Here is a 14,776-nt window from a genome sequence, read left to right on the forward strand (position 1 = left end):
TCTACAGCATGTGATGAGACAAAAAGCACTCTACCAGTAGATTGATTCCATAAGAAATGACTCTTTTGAGCAAGTTCTTCATACTTCAGCTGAACATGCACTAGATTGTCTTTGATTTGTCTTTGATTTGTTTTATTATTTCACATTTTGCTCATCATTTAATGTGAAAGAATTATTAACTATTACTTCTTTTCCTTAATTTTCCCCCCAGTTGATTACCAAAAGGAAAAAGTCTTTGGGGGAAAAAAACCCTAGGATAGTATAATAAAACCGTGAAATCGTACTTTTGCACAACACTATGAATTGTTTAAACTGTTGTGTTCTACCGGCCGGGGAGCAAGATGCACGTGGGAGGAGCCACGAGATTGATGTGATGCTGAAGCGAGACATACAAAGCAACAAGCGACTGTTGAGGATCATGCTGACGGGCACATGCGAGTGTGGCATATCTGCTTTCCTCCGACTAGTGCGGCTTAATAACAAAGAAGAATTCAGCCATAATGAGCTGCTTGAATTCAGAGAAGCCATTTATGAAAACGTAATACAGGTGAGTTAAAAAGGAAGAAATTTAATTAAACATTTTAATCATAAAGATATCATAAAATGCGAATGGGTGCCAATATAGCACATATAGCCATCATAAAAGTAATCAATACAGCCAAATGACTACCTCATTTGGCACCCTAGGCAAGAACCTCCAGTCAACTACAAAACATACTCTAGGGCATGCTCCCCCAGGAGATTTTATTGTTTGCAAAAACAGCACCAAATCATTAATTTCAGGTGATTTTAGGAGCATCATTTGAGCATTTTCTTTAGTAGCCTATATATTGTGTAGTATTAATGAAACTATGGACTAAAACATATTGACACCTTTTCACATTACTCCGCACAAGATGATGTTTATCAAAGGATCTTTCTCAAAAGCCTGCTGTGGCAGTATCATGGTACAGTGATGGTACAATACGGTAAAACTGTGGTATTTTTACAATATATCATGGTATTTATATGGTAGGCTACTCCAAAGAACATGTCCAATAAACATGGTTTTGCTAGGTAATTTTTGGTACTTTTAAGAGCTTTTATGTAATGCTAGTATTTTTTATATACTTTTATTTAGAAAATGTGTTTTACCTGCAGTAGACAATCGTTCATAGGCTGCACACTCACTCGCACATGATGATTGAATGCAGCTGTAGGTTTGTTTCAATCAGTGGTGGAGCTAGGGGGTCACCAGGGGTGGTGGTGGCCACCATGGACATAGCCTGGCCACCCCATTGGCCACCCCACTCGCAATTGCTGTTTTAGTAATTTTTTTGGTCATACAATGACATCCTCCCCAACAGTTGACGATATAAAAATGCTGCCAGAACATTTCTGTGCCACCACAGACTGATTGCTTGCCCATGCCTGGCCACCCTTTTGAAAAACTCCTGGCTCCGCCCCTGGTTTCAATTCATTGTAAGTTAATATCCACTTCATGTTTTTGTCTTCTAAAGCATCCTGTTACTGTTTTACTGCGCGACAAAGCACTTCAAATGATTCAGCCCACATGTTAGACAAATTAAATTAGGCATCGCTCTGATTCATGAGCCCAGCACTCGTGAGTCTATGGCTGTGTTCACAATGGTATACTATCCATAATTCTCTTGATGTTTTTGCCAAACACAGATATAACAGAAACAGTAAGTGTAGTATGGTAGTGAGCCATTTAATACACGTTCTATATGTTCCGTGGTGGGTGCCACAACATGTAATCGGAACATACAGGACGAATTTTGTTCGCCACAGATTCGACACATGCTAAAATTGGATCGATAGATCGGCACCCCTGAAGCGATGCCATCCTAGAAAATCACCTATGTCGCCTAATGATTTAACCGGCCCTGCATATGACTCCATTGTGTATGTCAAGAATAGATCAGTATTTAAAACGTATTTTTCAGCTTGTTTGGATACGTCAACTGTGGCACCATTTTGGAAGGTTCAACAAGGAGAGCTGTTTGAATCATTTTAAATGCAAGTGAATGGAGGAGATGTATCAGACCAAGCTCTTTGCTCAGACCGCTGCAGAGTATCATGGCCCATAAGAACATCTGCTAATAAGGTATCTATGTATGAATTTCTATGCAGAGGAATCTTTAGTGCTTACATAACATGTGAGGCAGTTTGAACTCCACTCTCGTCTACGAATTGGCAAGAAGCAAACATTTTAAGTAAAAAATATTGATCTATTTCTTACACATACCTAGCATTTAGCTTCAGAAGACATTAATAAATCCACTTGAGCTGTATGGATTACTTATATGATGGCTATATGTGCTTTTTGTAGCTTCACAAATTTGGTACCCATTCACTTGCATTTTATAGATCAAAAGAGCTAAAACAATGTTCCAAAAATCTTCGTTTGTGTTCTGTTGAAGAAAGACATTATCACATCTGGGATGGTATGAGGGTGAGTAAATGATGAAAGAATTTTTTTTCTTTGGAATCAAAGAGGAATAGTGAGTCATTGTTACCGCTAAACCAGATGACGGTGGTGAGAAGGGGAAAGAAAACTTTTGCACTTGCAAAGCTATGATTGTGCAGAAGGACTCGCACCCATGAGCATCACCTGCCTGGTGGTTATGCTAACCCTGATTGCTGTCCATACTGCAACCTCCTGTTAAGGGCATGAGTCCAAGTCGTGGCCTCTAACAAAGGGGACCCCTTTCTCTCTCGCTGCCTGTGGAGACTGGAGAGGGAATCCCCCAAGTGACCACATGAGTCCTGTGCCTGGGGGGTTATTATGGAGGAGGCCTCATCCAAGCTTCCCCCTCTCTTCAAGTCGCAAGGAAAGGAGAGGAGGAAGGTGAGAAGGATGAGTGGAGCATTCATCTCTCAGAGGATGATCAGGAGGATGACTTGGAGAGTGCTATTCTCCCTCTTCATCAGTCCAGGTCCACTAGTGCACAGAGCAGGGGCACCCCTCCACCCTCAGCATTTGTCTCATAGGGTGGTGGAGGCTATTATATTGAATTATAATAGTGCCTGTCTGCAGCCTCTGGAGGATTTGAGAGCTCATTCCACCAGAGGCACAGCCACCTCATGGGAGCCGTTTAAGGGCATTCCAGTCCAGGACATTTTTGCTGTGGCGAGCTGGGCATCGCCTCACACATTTGTGAGATTTTACAGACTAGACGAACCGAGCCTCTGCTGGCCCATAAGGTCCTTAGCGTAAATAGGCCTGATACTGATGTATAAGCAAGCTTAGTTTTAATCTGGTTTATAAGATTACGTTCCATATCTATTCCCTGGTGGCAATATGATTTGGAGCTATTATCATACAATACTGTACTTCTAAACCGTTGGTCTGCTTTGGACAGCATATCTGCAAAAATGAATTTGTCCACATCCCATAGGGAGATGCCAAATGGATGTTAGAAAGAGAAGGGTTATATATGTAACCCCGTTAGGTTATGTATGTATCTCACCAAACTGACAGCGGCTTGTGGACAGACATGGTGTTAATAATTGCTTCCATGACCAGTCACCCCATCCTAACTTATGGCAGTTTAAAAGGGATTAAAACCACTAGGAATCAAGCATTTTTGCAGTTTAACTTTTTTATCTAACCCTTTTTAGTTATTGAGATATAGCCACTGTGACAACTATGACTCCTTGAGAATCCTGATGTTGTTTTGAACTAAATTTAATATGCATTTCTTTTCAACATTTCTTTTTTCTCTCTCTCTTTCTTTATATATAGGGTATGCAAGTGTTGATTCAAGAAAGAACTATGTTTGGCACTCCTTGGCAGAACCCTGCCAATGAGGTGAATGAGATTTTGGTGAGGTCTGTTGAGATCTGTGGCATGCATATAGAGCCGTGTACATTTCAGCACTATGTTAGTGCTATTGTCACTCTTTGGAAAGATTTTGGGATTCAAGAAACTTATAAAAGGAGAAGTGAATTTCAGTTGGTAAGTGTTTTTTTTGTTTTTGTTTTTTTGTCTGTTTGTTTATTTCTGGTGTTAACTTCTTTCAGATTCATCTTTTCAGCTGTATTAAGATCTGGAGCAGATATAATCATGTGTTTTACAATTTGCAGAAGATTTATGAGTGCACATGAATAATGAGGCAGAATTCATTATTTTTATTTGTGCACAATAAGTCCAAGAAAATGTAATAGGATCAATATTGATTTAATGTTTACTTTAACATACTGCAAAGATCAATGTTTTGTCCCTACAGACAAAATATAATCCATATGTATCTATTTGTATATATATATATATATATATATATATATATATATATATATATATATATATATATATATATATAGATATAGATATATAGATATATAGACCCAGCCGTGTATGTTATTCCAAAGTGCCAAAATGTTTCATCAAAACGTAATAAATTGCTCCGCCAATTAAATCACTTTCCCCTATTTTGTTCCTGTTTTAAATATTAAGCCTGCTGAGAAGACCCAAGTTATCAATACACAAGTTAAAAATGCTAAATATATATATATATATATATATATATATATATATATATATATATATATATATTACTATTCATCTTGCAAATTATGCAACTGTGACACATTTTTTGCGATCATATTTATAATTTGGCTATTTTGGTCTGATTTAATTCACAGATTTATCATGTAAACTATTTAGTTAAACATTAAATAGTGATGTATTTATTCATATTCAGTGCCATGATAATTAAATGTAAAAAAAATATATTATTCTTTTTTATGTGTTAGTGAGAAAATCAAACTTTTTATATTGAGGGTTCCTGGGTCTGCAAAGGTTCAAAACCCATGATGTTGCTTTCTCGAATGATTCTGCATTAATGCACAAAAAAATCATAATCAAGAATTTTTATTATTTTGGATTATCTATTTATGTCTTAGCATGGGCAGGACAAAACACAGTAGATGCAAAATTATGATAGTAAGATACAGTATGTGATAATGTGATAACAATGAATTTCAGTGTTTATGTGCACTGACCTGGTTTTGGAGTATTCAGTAATCGCTTTTAAAATGAGATCAAACAATAATGGTCATCATGCCATTTTCTGTATTTTTCTTTTTTTTTTTTTTACAGTGTGAATCAGTGCAATATTTCATTAACAACATTCATCGAATTGGCCAACTGGTGAGTTTTTCCACTGACTTCATCATGTTTAGGTGATGTCCATGGTGTGGATGGGATTATGTCTGTTATTTTTTCATTCACTTACACACAATTTCTGTCCACATACAGAATTACTTACCAAGCAGTCTGGACATACTTTATGCACACAAATCCACAAAATCGATTGAAGACCATTATTTTGTGTTAGAGGATATGTCCTTTATGATATCTGATGTAGGTGACCTATTCTTTCGGAAGCCAAAATTGTCTCATTACTTTAATGACATCACTTTTCTCCTCTTTATCGCATCCTCCATCGAGTTTGATCACATACGAATTGAGGATGACTGTACTAACAGCCTGGTTGAGTCCTTGATAATGTTTGAGACCACTGTCAACAACAAGCACTTCTTCAATACCTCTATCATCCTCTTTCTCAACAAATCAGACCTGCTGGAAGAGAAAGTGAGAAATGGAGATATCAGGAAGGACTTTCCTGAATTCCAAGGTGACCCCCACAGGCTGGAGAATGTGCAGGCTTTCTTAGTCCAGTGCTTCAGACAGAGATTGATCCACAGCCAGATGCTTTTCCATCACTTTACCACTACAGTGAACAAACAGAACATTTGGTTTGTTTTCCATGATGTTAAAGCCACAATAATGCAGTTGAACCTCAAAAGGACCATCTTGATTTAGTGAAAAGCATATGCAAAGCAGGCAGTTGACCACACTTGGTGCCGTTGACAGCTCCCCAGTAATAACCAGAAAATGCAAAAGATCCCTACAACCAGGTTGTGTCTAGAAGGTATGCCTAAAGTCTTACATTTGCTGCTAAGGTTAGGGTTGGGTTTAGGAGTATGATTAGGGTTAGAGTGGTTAAGGCATGCAGCTCTCTCAAGACTTTTTGCAGATCGGGGGGTTCCCTTCTTGATAAGACCCTGCAACCACTGTAGTCTTGCACCTTGTGTTTACAGCATTGTTCGGATTGGATGTGCTACACAAAACAAAATATGTAAATATGCAGACTACAGTCAGGCCCCTGTCTTCTCAGTGGATGAAGAAACTGATTGGAAAAGAAACTGAAAAGAAACTGATTGGATATAAAGGTGCTTTAAGTAATTTTTTCACATTAAAAATGTTTTATACCTAAATAAATTAATAATACTTTTGACAAATATGTTTAAACTGCTAAAATAATCCAGTAAGATCAGTGGAAAAATTATTTTATTAGAGCGTGTCACCCCCTCATTTCCCTTAAATTATGTGAAATATGTCACATAATGGAATTAAAATAGTTTGTGAATGCTATTTAATGTTGCTTTTATATATTTTAATATGTTCCAAGTTTTCCTTTCATGCCATAAAGTGTTAAACAACTTGTCAAAATAAAGAAAACCTTTTGAGTAAGATGGCAGTATAGTCCTTATGCTTATGGGGGGCCTGGGTACCTCAGCGAGTAAAGACGGTGACGTCCACCCCTGGAGTCACAAGTTCGAATCCAGGGTGTGCTGAGTGAGCCAGGTCTCTTAAGCAACCAAATTGGCCTGGTTGCTAGGGTGGGTAGAGTCACCTGGGGCTACTTGTGGTTGCTATAATGTGGTTCACTCTCGGTGGGGCACATGGCGAGTTGTGCGTGGATGCCGCGGAGAATGGCGTGAAGCCTCCACGTGTGCTATGTCTCCACGGTAACGCAGTCAACAAGCCACGCGATAAGATGTGCAGATTGATGGTCAACTGAGATTCATCCTCCACCACCCAGACTGAGGCAAGTCACTATGCCACCACGAGGACATAAAGCTTATTGGGAATTGGGCATTCCAAATTTGGGAGAAAAATAACTGCTTATTGATTAGCTTTTGTGCCTAAGCACTGTTCTGATCTTATAATGGTTATTAAATCTGATAAAAAAAATATAAAAACAGATCATATCAAAATGGCAAAAACCCATACAGTAAAATAATGTTTCTTTTCTATAGCTCTCTCTCTCTCTCTCTAAAGTAATATTTTTTATTTTAGTAATAAATTACACAAGTGACATTAAAGGGTTAGTTCGCTCAAAAATGAAAATGTATGTGTATGACTTTCTTTCTTCTGCTGAACACAAATGAAGATTTTTAGAGTATCTCATCTCTGTAGATCCATACAATGCCAAATGTGTGGCAAAATTTTTGAGCTCCAAAATCCAAAAAAAAGGGACAAATAAAAGTACTCCAGATGACTCTGGTGGTTAAATCCATATCTTTTGAAGCGATTTGATAGGTGTGTGTGAGAAACAGATACATAGTTAAGTACTGTTTTACTATTAATTTTCCTCCCTGCTCAGTTATTCTCCATCTTCACATTCTCCTTCTGTTTTTGGTGATTCACGTTGTTCGTGCATATTGCCAAATTATCGTGCAAATTCAATTTAAAGTAAATATGTTCAAATTCAAGTCCTAAAATTCAAGTCCCAAAGGCACATATTTCAGTCCATTAACAGATGATAGCAAGTTAAATTAATAATAAAACATGTGGTTGAATATGCAGACATCTGAAAGTAACCATGGTTTTATGTGTTCCCACTTGTGGACTTGTGTCCCATGTCATGTTATTTCCTGTTTCCCTGCCATGTCATGTGGTCCCCTGGTCATGTGATTTCATGTTTCCCTCCATATTCATATGTCATGCTTTCAATGGTTTATTGTCTTGTTACCTTGTTATCAGTTTTGTCTTGTCATTGGTTAACATTGTCATGTTTGTCCCTTGCCCATGTATTTAAGCCTCATGTTTGCCATTGTTCATTGTCAGGTATTGTGTTTATGTAACGTTGTTTGGAAGTCAAGTCAAGTCAAGTCTAGTTTAGTTCATGTTTATGTTTTGAAGTCACATTTTGATTTTCAAGCTTCATGTAAATAAACTTCACCTGGGTTCTTCACTTCATCGTCATTGTCTGCCTGTCATTGCCAGCATGGTTACAGAATACCTGACCACAAAATGAACCCAGCTGTTGTGAGTTTAGCTTCTTTGTTTACGTCAAAGGACACGTCCTACCTAGCACGCAGCCTTCGAAACGAGACACAGACGGAGATTGGATCCAGCAGGCACTAGGACCCCGGAGCAGCCGCTAGGCCTCCATTCATTGGTTCAGATGTCAAAAACACCCTGAAGATTTCAGTACCTCAGAATCTTTTAGACTTGTTTAAAACTGGAGAATTTGCTTTTAGTAATCGGAGGTGCGTGGATGCCAAGGGGGAAGTTTTACATCCAATCAAAGCAATCATGTTGACAAATAACTCAGGTAAGTTAGTGATATCCCCGCAGTTGTGGTCTGGACTTAAAATCCTGAGTCCTCTTTGTCTGAGACCGAGACAAGACAGAGTAAAAATGCGGTCAATTTCGAGACGAAACCGAGGTCTCAAGAGTAAGACCGTTCTCGAGTACTACAACACTGCAAGACGCATATCATTTGATGATCTAAGAGGCCTGGAGGGTTGATACACAGTTAAGAGATCGGAAATATGAGGAGGAGACAGTCCAACTAATAAAACCATTTAACAGAAATTAAGAGGAGCCATTACAGGAGATATCCTGTCTCTTCATGGCTGCAGTCAAGAGCCTGGCAGCAACATTTTGCACCAAATGAAGTCATGATACAGATGATTGAGAAACTTCCATGTACAATGAATTACAATAGTCCAAAATAGTACAAAAGTCAAGAGATTTTAAAAAGACAGAAATTATTTCAATTAAGCAATAGCCCTGAGTTGGAAGAAACTAGCTTTTACAACAGAATTTATTTATAGACTTCTTGTCTAAGTCTTTAAGTTAGCAGAAAAATGCTCAAGGTTTTTAATGAAGAATTCAGTAAAATCGTTAGGGCCAAAGATTAAAGGGGTCATGACATGGTTTTTTTTTATTGTATTATTATGTTCCCTTAGGTGCAATTATAGTATTAATATATATTTTTTTTAAGAAAAACTTTTAAAATCTAGTGATTTATGACCTTTTCCCACCCTGTTTCTCATCCTCTGATTCAAACAGTCTGTTTTGGGGGCGTTTTCCATTTAAGACTTCAGTGTTAACGCCCACTGTTATGATTGGCTAACGTCAGTGCCTATGTATCAATTATTGACGCCCCCAGCCAGAACAATATGCAAGTAAACTAAGTAAAAACACTGTGATTATTCATAATGAATGAAATTGCGCTTTAAAAAGTAGTTTAAAGTTTAAAATAGATTACTTACAGTTTGCGTCGATATTGAGATTTGTTCTCAAAACAGTCATCCTTAAAATGACTGGGACGTCCGCAAAAAATAAACTGCATCCATTTTTCCCTGACGTCTGGATCTTTCGGCAGCTTATTCAGAGGTTTTGTTTGACCACAGCCAGGAACAGCACATCTGTGTGGCATCGTAATTTTCCTGTGCACAAGTAGTCTCTGTCAGAGCTCGCTGTCCATCGACTGAACACTTGTGAGGCGCACGGCGATACGAAATGAGCGTAGTTGTCTTGCGCTTAAAGCGTAGTTATCTTGTGCTGGAGGCGGTCATATGCAAACGCTGGTACGTCACTTCTAACCGACACGTCACTTCTAACCATGAATCCAGAACGAGCTGTATTTTGAGCTTGATTAAATAAATGATTCGTTTAGAATGGGGAGGACGTCTTAAAATATTAAACTTGCAGGACGTTTTAATGATACAAAGACCTCTTATATACCAAAAGATCAAGGCAAATTTGGTTTCTCATGTCATGACCCCTTTAAGACTTCTGTCTTTGAGTGATTAAGCTGGAGAAAGTTGGCATCTATCCAACTTTGAATATAATTTACTGTAAACACTCAAACAGAGATAACATGACAGAATTATCACTGGGAGATACAACTGGGTATCGTCGACATAACAGTGGTAAGAGACATTCACATATTGTAAGAGCGCTAACGCTAAGCGCAGCGCTTTAAGTCATAAGTCAAATGGGCATGTCCATGAAGTTTTGATATTTTCGTGCAAGCATGCGCTAAGTGTAGGCGCAATTGGGTTTGGCTAAATCACCCGAGCAATGCGCAAATGAGCTGGATCAAGTGCAATTTATTTTGGAGGTTCTTCTATGGTTATTCCACCGTCTGCGTCTTAATATATAGTCCATTCCCTCAAGCACCAGTGATATATACAAAGACATCACATTCATAAGAAGTTGGTCGTGTAAATGGACTGTATGCAGTAAATTAGAAGAATTTAAAATTATGTTCTTTTGTGCATTAACTGCATCCTTGATGAATGCCAGGCTATGATATTTCCATGACAGTGACATGCTCCTTTCATATGCATGGAAAATGTGATTGTCATCAGAATTTGGATGTACGCTTCATTAAATTATAATGTAAGTATTATTAATCCTTTTCATCTTCTGACAAACAAATCATGGCTAGGATGAACAGTGATTGAATCGGCACAAACTTCACTTCTAGCGGTCGAATCTGAAACAAAAATATAATTATAATAATGTAGTCAAAAAATCATACCAAATCCAAACATTTTAATCTCTCCAACTTCTTCCACCATCTCGACTTAAAAATTACTCTGACAACAGGTGGAAAAATACCAATGCAAATTAATCATATATTCAATTGTAAATATAAACAACAATAATAATAATTGAAAAATAAACCACGACCACTAGATAGTTTAACACAAATCTCTCTTTTTATCTTCTTCTTCTTAAAAAGGTTATGACAGTGATAGTCACGGACTTAACCCTCCTATTGCGTTCAAAATCTGCATACACCTTTTGCATTCACGGGTCAGTTTTGACCTGGTGGAGTTTTCATCTTATAAAGCATTTATACTACAACTCTTTTCATCAAAAAACATATTGTATCTCTTTGTTACCTTCTTAGCTGTACATATATATAAAAGATCTATATTTTTGGCATGTTAACTGAAAAATATAAATGCTATGTATGATGTCAGTTTTGTTTTTATTAACAATTTAGGATCTTCAAAATATACATTAACTACAGATAAACCACTGTGATACATGTGAAGATATATGTTTTATCAAGGTTTTCTTAACATTGCATTAAATTTATATAAATATTTAAAATGAGAATTTCTAGTAATTCTCCTATTAACTTCCATGTTAATAAATTATTAATTACTGCTGGTAGTCAAAAGCTACGCAACCAAATAATCGTTTTTCCCAAACAAACATCATCAAAACAACATCTATACTTGTATAAGTTTTTATTTTCACTGCACTGTAGCACCAAAGTGCTGTACATTGAAAATAAAATATAAAAAAATATATTTTAAAATATAAAATATAAAAACAACTATAAACACATCACAGAATGACCAAAACCGTAAAAAATGTAAAAAAACAAAAAAAACAAAACACCCATTAACCCATCAATTATTAAATGCCAATGAAAACAACAACAACAAAAAGTTTTTAAATGCGAATAGAAATAGAAGATCTAATCTCAAGAGGTACTGTCATGTTCACTGTTGTCTTTTGTTTTGTGTTTTTATGTTGAAGTTTAGTTCCTGTTACCTGTTTTGGTTTTTGTAGTCCTTTGTAGTTTCTTTTATTACCTTGTCTTGTTTCACTGTTGCCCTTTGTTTTTCACTTTTGTCACTTTTGTATTCCTTAGTTTTTACTTTTGTCCCTTTTGCACTTCCATAGTTTTCTTGTCAGCCCTCGTGTGCTCTGTTCATTGTTTTCACCAGCCCTCGTTAGTTGTCGTTGGGTTTTAGTTTATCACCTTGTTATCTTGTTTGAGTTCTGTTTGTTCATTGGTTCCCGTCTCCCTGTTCACGTATTTAAACCCTGTCTGTTTGTTCAGTCTCTGTCTGGTTGTTGTTTGTTCATGAGTGTATGCTGTTGTCCTGATGTTCGCCCTGCTGCCCGTCTAGCCATGTTTATCCGTTCCATGCTCCTTTTGATGTCTCCCTCTTTTAGTTTTGTTTTACCCATCGTGGTTGTTTCATTTGTTCATGTCTGTTTACCCTCACCGTTGTGTTCATTAATAAAGCCGCATTTGGATCTTACACTCTGTCTGCCTTCCTCCTAACTCCCCATACTGTGACAGGTACAGTGGATATGAAAAGTCTACACACCCCTGTTAAAACAGCAGGTTTTTGTGATGTAAAAATGTATGCACCTTTAAATGTAATAATTGCAACATATGCAATGCCACTGAAAACCAAAGTGACATTTCAGAGAAAAAAATTAATTAAAAAAACTTAAAAATAATAACAACTGCATAAGTGTGCACATCCCTGAACTAATAATTAGTTGAAGCACCCTTTGATTTTATTACAGCACTCAGCCTGTTTAGATAAGAGTCTATTAGCCTGGTACATGTTGACTTGTTATATATTCCTATATTATAGGAATATTTTCCCACTCTTCTTTGCAAAAACGTTCCAAATCTGATAAATTGCGAGGGCATCTCCTGTATACAGCCCTCTTCATGTCCCCCCACAGATTTTTCTATAGGATTCAGGTCTGGGCTCTGGCTGGGCCATTCAAAACATTCATCTTTTTTGCTGAAGCCATTCTTTTGTTGATTTGTGCTCCTTTGGATCACTGTCATGTTGAAAGGTGAAAGATCTCTTCATTTTCAGCTTTCTATTAGATGCCAGAAGTTTCTGTGCCAAAATTGACTGGTACTTGGAGCTATTCATGATTCCCTCCACTTTCATTAAAGCTCCAGTTCCAGCTGATGGAAAGCACCCCCAAAGCATGATGCTGCCACCACCATGCTTCACCATGGGTATGGTGTTCTTTTGCTGATGTGCGGATGTTTTACAATTTTGGCCAAAATGTTTAATCTGGGTCTCATCTTGGTTTGCAAGAGCAAATCATTTTTCTAATATAATTTTTTACACTAACTCTCCCAGAGTGTTGTTCAACACCATTAATAGATTACTGAACCCAGGAGTTATCATGAGTTTAAACCCCTCTGTGGATATTTGTGATTTTTCTTTTTTTTTGTGTGTGGATAAAATAAAGGAAATTAGGCTGAGTTTTCCTCCAGTTTTCTACCCTGATTCGGTGATAGTGACGAGATTTTTTTATTAGTTTCACCTTGTGTCTCTTTCTCAGAAGTAAAAGACATTAGTTCTCATCTGAAGCCTTCTACTTGCCCCTCTGATGCTCTTAATGTGTGTCTTCTCAAGAAGATTCTAGATATCATTAGCCCTAGAATCATGTCTATCATCAATAGCAGTCTTGTTGACAGTGTGGTGCCTCTCTGCTTTGAAGAATTATCGTCCGAACTCTAAGCTGCCAAGTCTTTCCAAGATTATAGAAAAAGTAATTTTATCTCTGCTGGAGTCTTTTTTAACAATGTCTTAGACAAGTTTCAATCTTGATTTAGGGCTGGTCATAGTGTACCCTCTGTTAAGGGTAGCGAATTATTTGTTACTCATTGGTGACTCAGGTAATCATGCTGCTTTAAATTTATTGAACCTCAGTGCCTCCCAGACCTCTTAGAGCTGATCAACATGAAATATTCCATTACAGATCATTAAATGTTAATTTTCAGTCTGTCCACTACCAGTTTCAGAGATCCAGTGGCATGCAAAAGTTTGGGCACCCCTGGTCAAAATTTCAGTTGCTGTGAAGAGTAAAGTGAGTAGAAGATGAACTGATCTCCAAAAGGCATAAAGTTAAAGATGAAACATTCTTTTCAATATTTTAAGCGATATTAAAAAATATAATGTATTATTTTTATTTTGTACAATTTTAGACTGGGAAAAAAAAGGAAAGGAGCACCATGCAAATGTTTGGGCACCCCAAGGGATTTGAGATCTCAGATAAATTTGACCAAGGTCAAAGGTAATAAGCTTGTTAGGGCTATGGCTTGTTCACAATCATCATTTGAAAAGGCCAGGTGATGCAAATTTCAAAGATTTATACATGTCTTTTGGAAATCAGGCCATCTTTTGCTCGCTTAGCTATTCCCAGCTACAGAAATTTTGATCAGAGGTGCCCAAACTTTTGCATGCCACTATCGTACTGGCTCATATGGAGGTCAGATCACGGCATGTAAAATAAAAGAGGTAATTCTGACTTTATATCTCACAATTGTGATATTAAGTCACAATTGTGTGATATTAACTTGAAAGTCCATGACATAAACTCGCAATTATGAGATATAAAAGCAAAATCGCAATTTTAGAGTATAAAATATAAAGTTGCAATTCTGAGAAATAAAAACAGCAGAAATTGCAACTTAATATCTCTTAATTACAATAAATAAAGTTGCAAAATGCAATTGCACAAATTAAACTAACATTTGTCAATTTATATCTCACAATTGCAACTTTATATCTTGGAATTGCAAGTTCTAACGTCACAATTTAAAAAGTCAGAATTTCTTTTTTTTTATTTATTATTTCATAGAAGGATCAAAGCATCACAGGACCAAGAGAAACGAAAACAAATTCTTAAACAAGTGTAAAGAGGCGTTTCGGTTTCATTTTGAGTTTTATAATACATTGCATTTTGTAACTTAGCTACAGTAGACTCTACTTATGTTAATAGCTGCTGTCTGCTTCCATATTATGTGACCCTTAAACATTTTTAAATGGCCTGTTCTTAAAGGGATAGTTCACCCAAAAATTAAAATTCTCTCATCATTTACAGCACTCACCC

The 14,776-nt window shown here is 36.9% G+C and overlaps 1 protein-coding gene across 1 annotated transcript; it reads left to right on the plus strand.

Annotated features, from left to right (window-relative positions):
• The first annotated feature begins 298 nt into the window (after positions 1-298).
• On the plus strand, positions 299-5,830 carry LOC127651358 (guanine nucleotide-binding protein subunit alpha-12-like). The gene is made up of 4 exons (XM_052137131.1): positions 299-547; positions 3,749-3,961; positions 5,105-5,155; positions 5,264-5,830. Exons 1-4 carry the CDS (start codon positions 299-301, stop codon positions 5,828-5,830), a joined length of 1,080 nt encoding a protein of 359 aa, XP_051993091.1.
• The last annotated feature ends 8,946 nt before the right edge of the window (positions 5,831-14,776 follow it).

Source organism: Xyrauchen texanus, chromosome 11 (genome assembly GCF_025860055.1).
Source record: "Xyrauchen texanus isolate HMW12.3.18 chromosome 11, RBS_HiC_50CHRs, whole genome shotgun sequence".
Taxonomy (NCBI): domain Eukaryota; kingdom Metazoa; phylum Chordata; class Actinopteri; order Cypriniformes; family Catostomidae; genus Xyrauchen; species Xyrauchen texanus.

Coding starts and splice junctions, on each gene's coding strand:
- LOC127651358 (XM_052137131.1), top strand. CDS start 299: ATGAATTGTTTAAACTGTTGTGTTCTACCGGCCGGGGAGCAAGATGCA. Junction 3,962..5,104: donor GGAGAAGTGAATTTCAGTTG/GTAAGTGTTTTT, acceptor TTTTTTTTACAG/TGTGAATCAGTGCAATATTT. Junction 5,156..5,263: donor TTCATCGAATTGGCCAACTG/GTGAGTTTTTCC, acceptor GTCCACATACAG/AATTACTTACCAAGCAGTCT.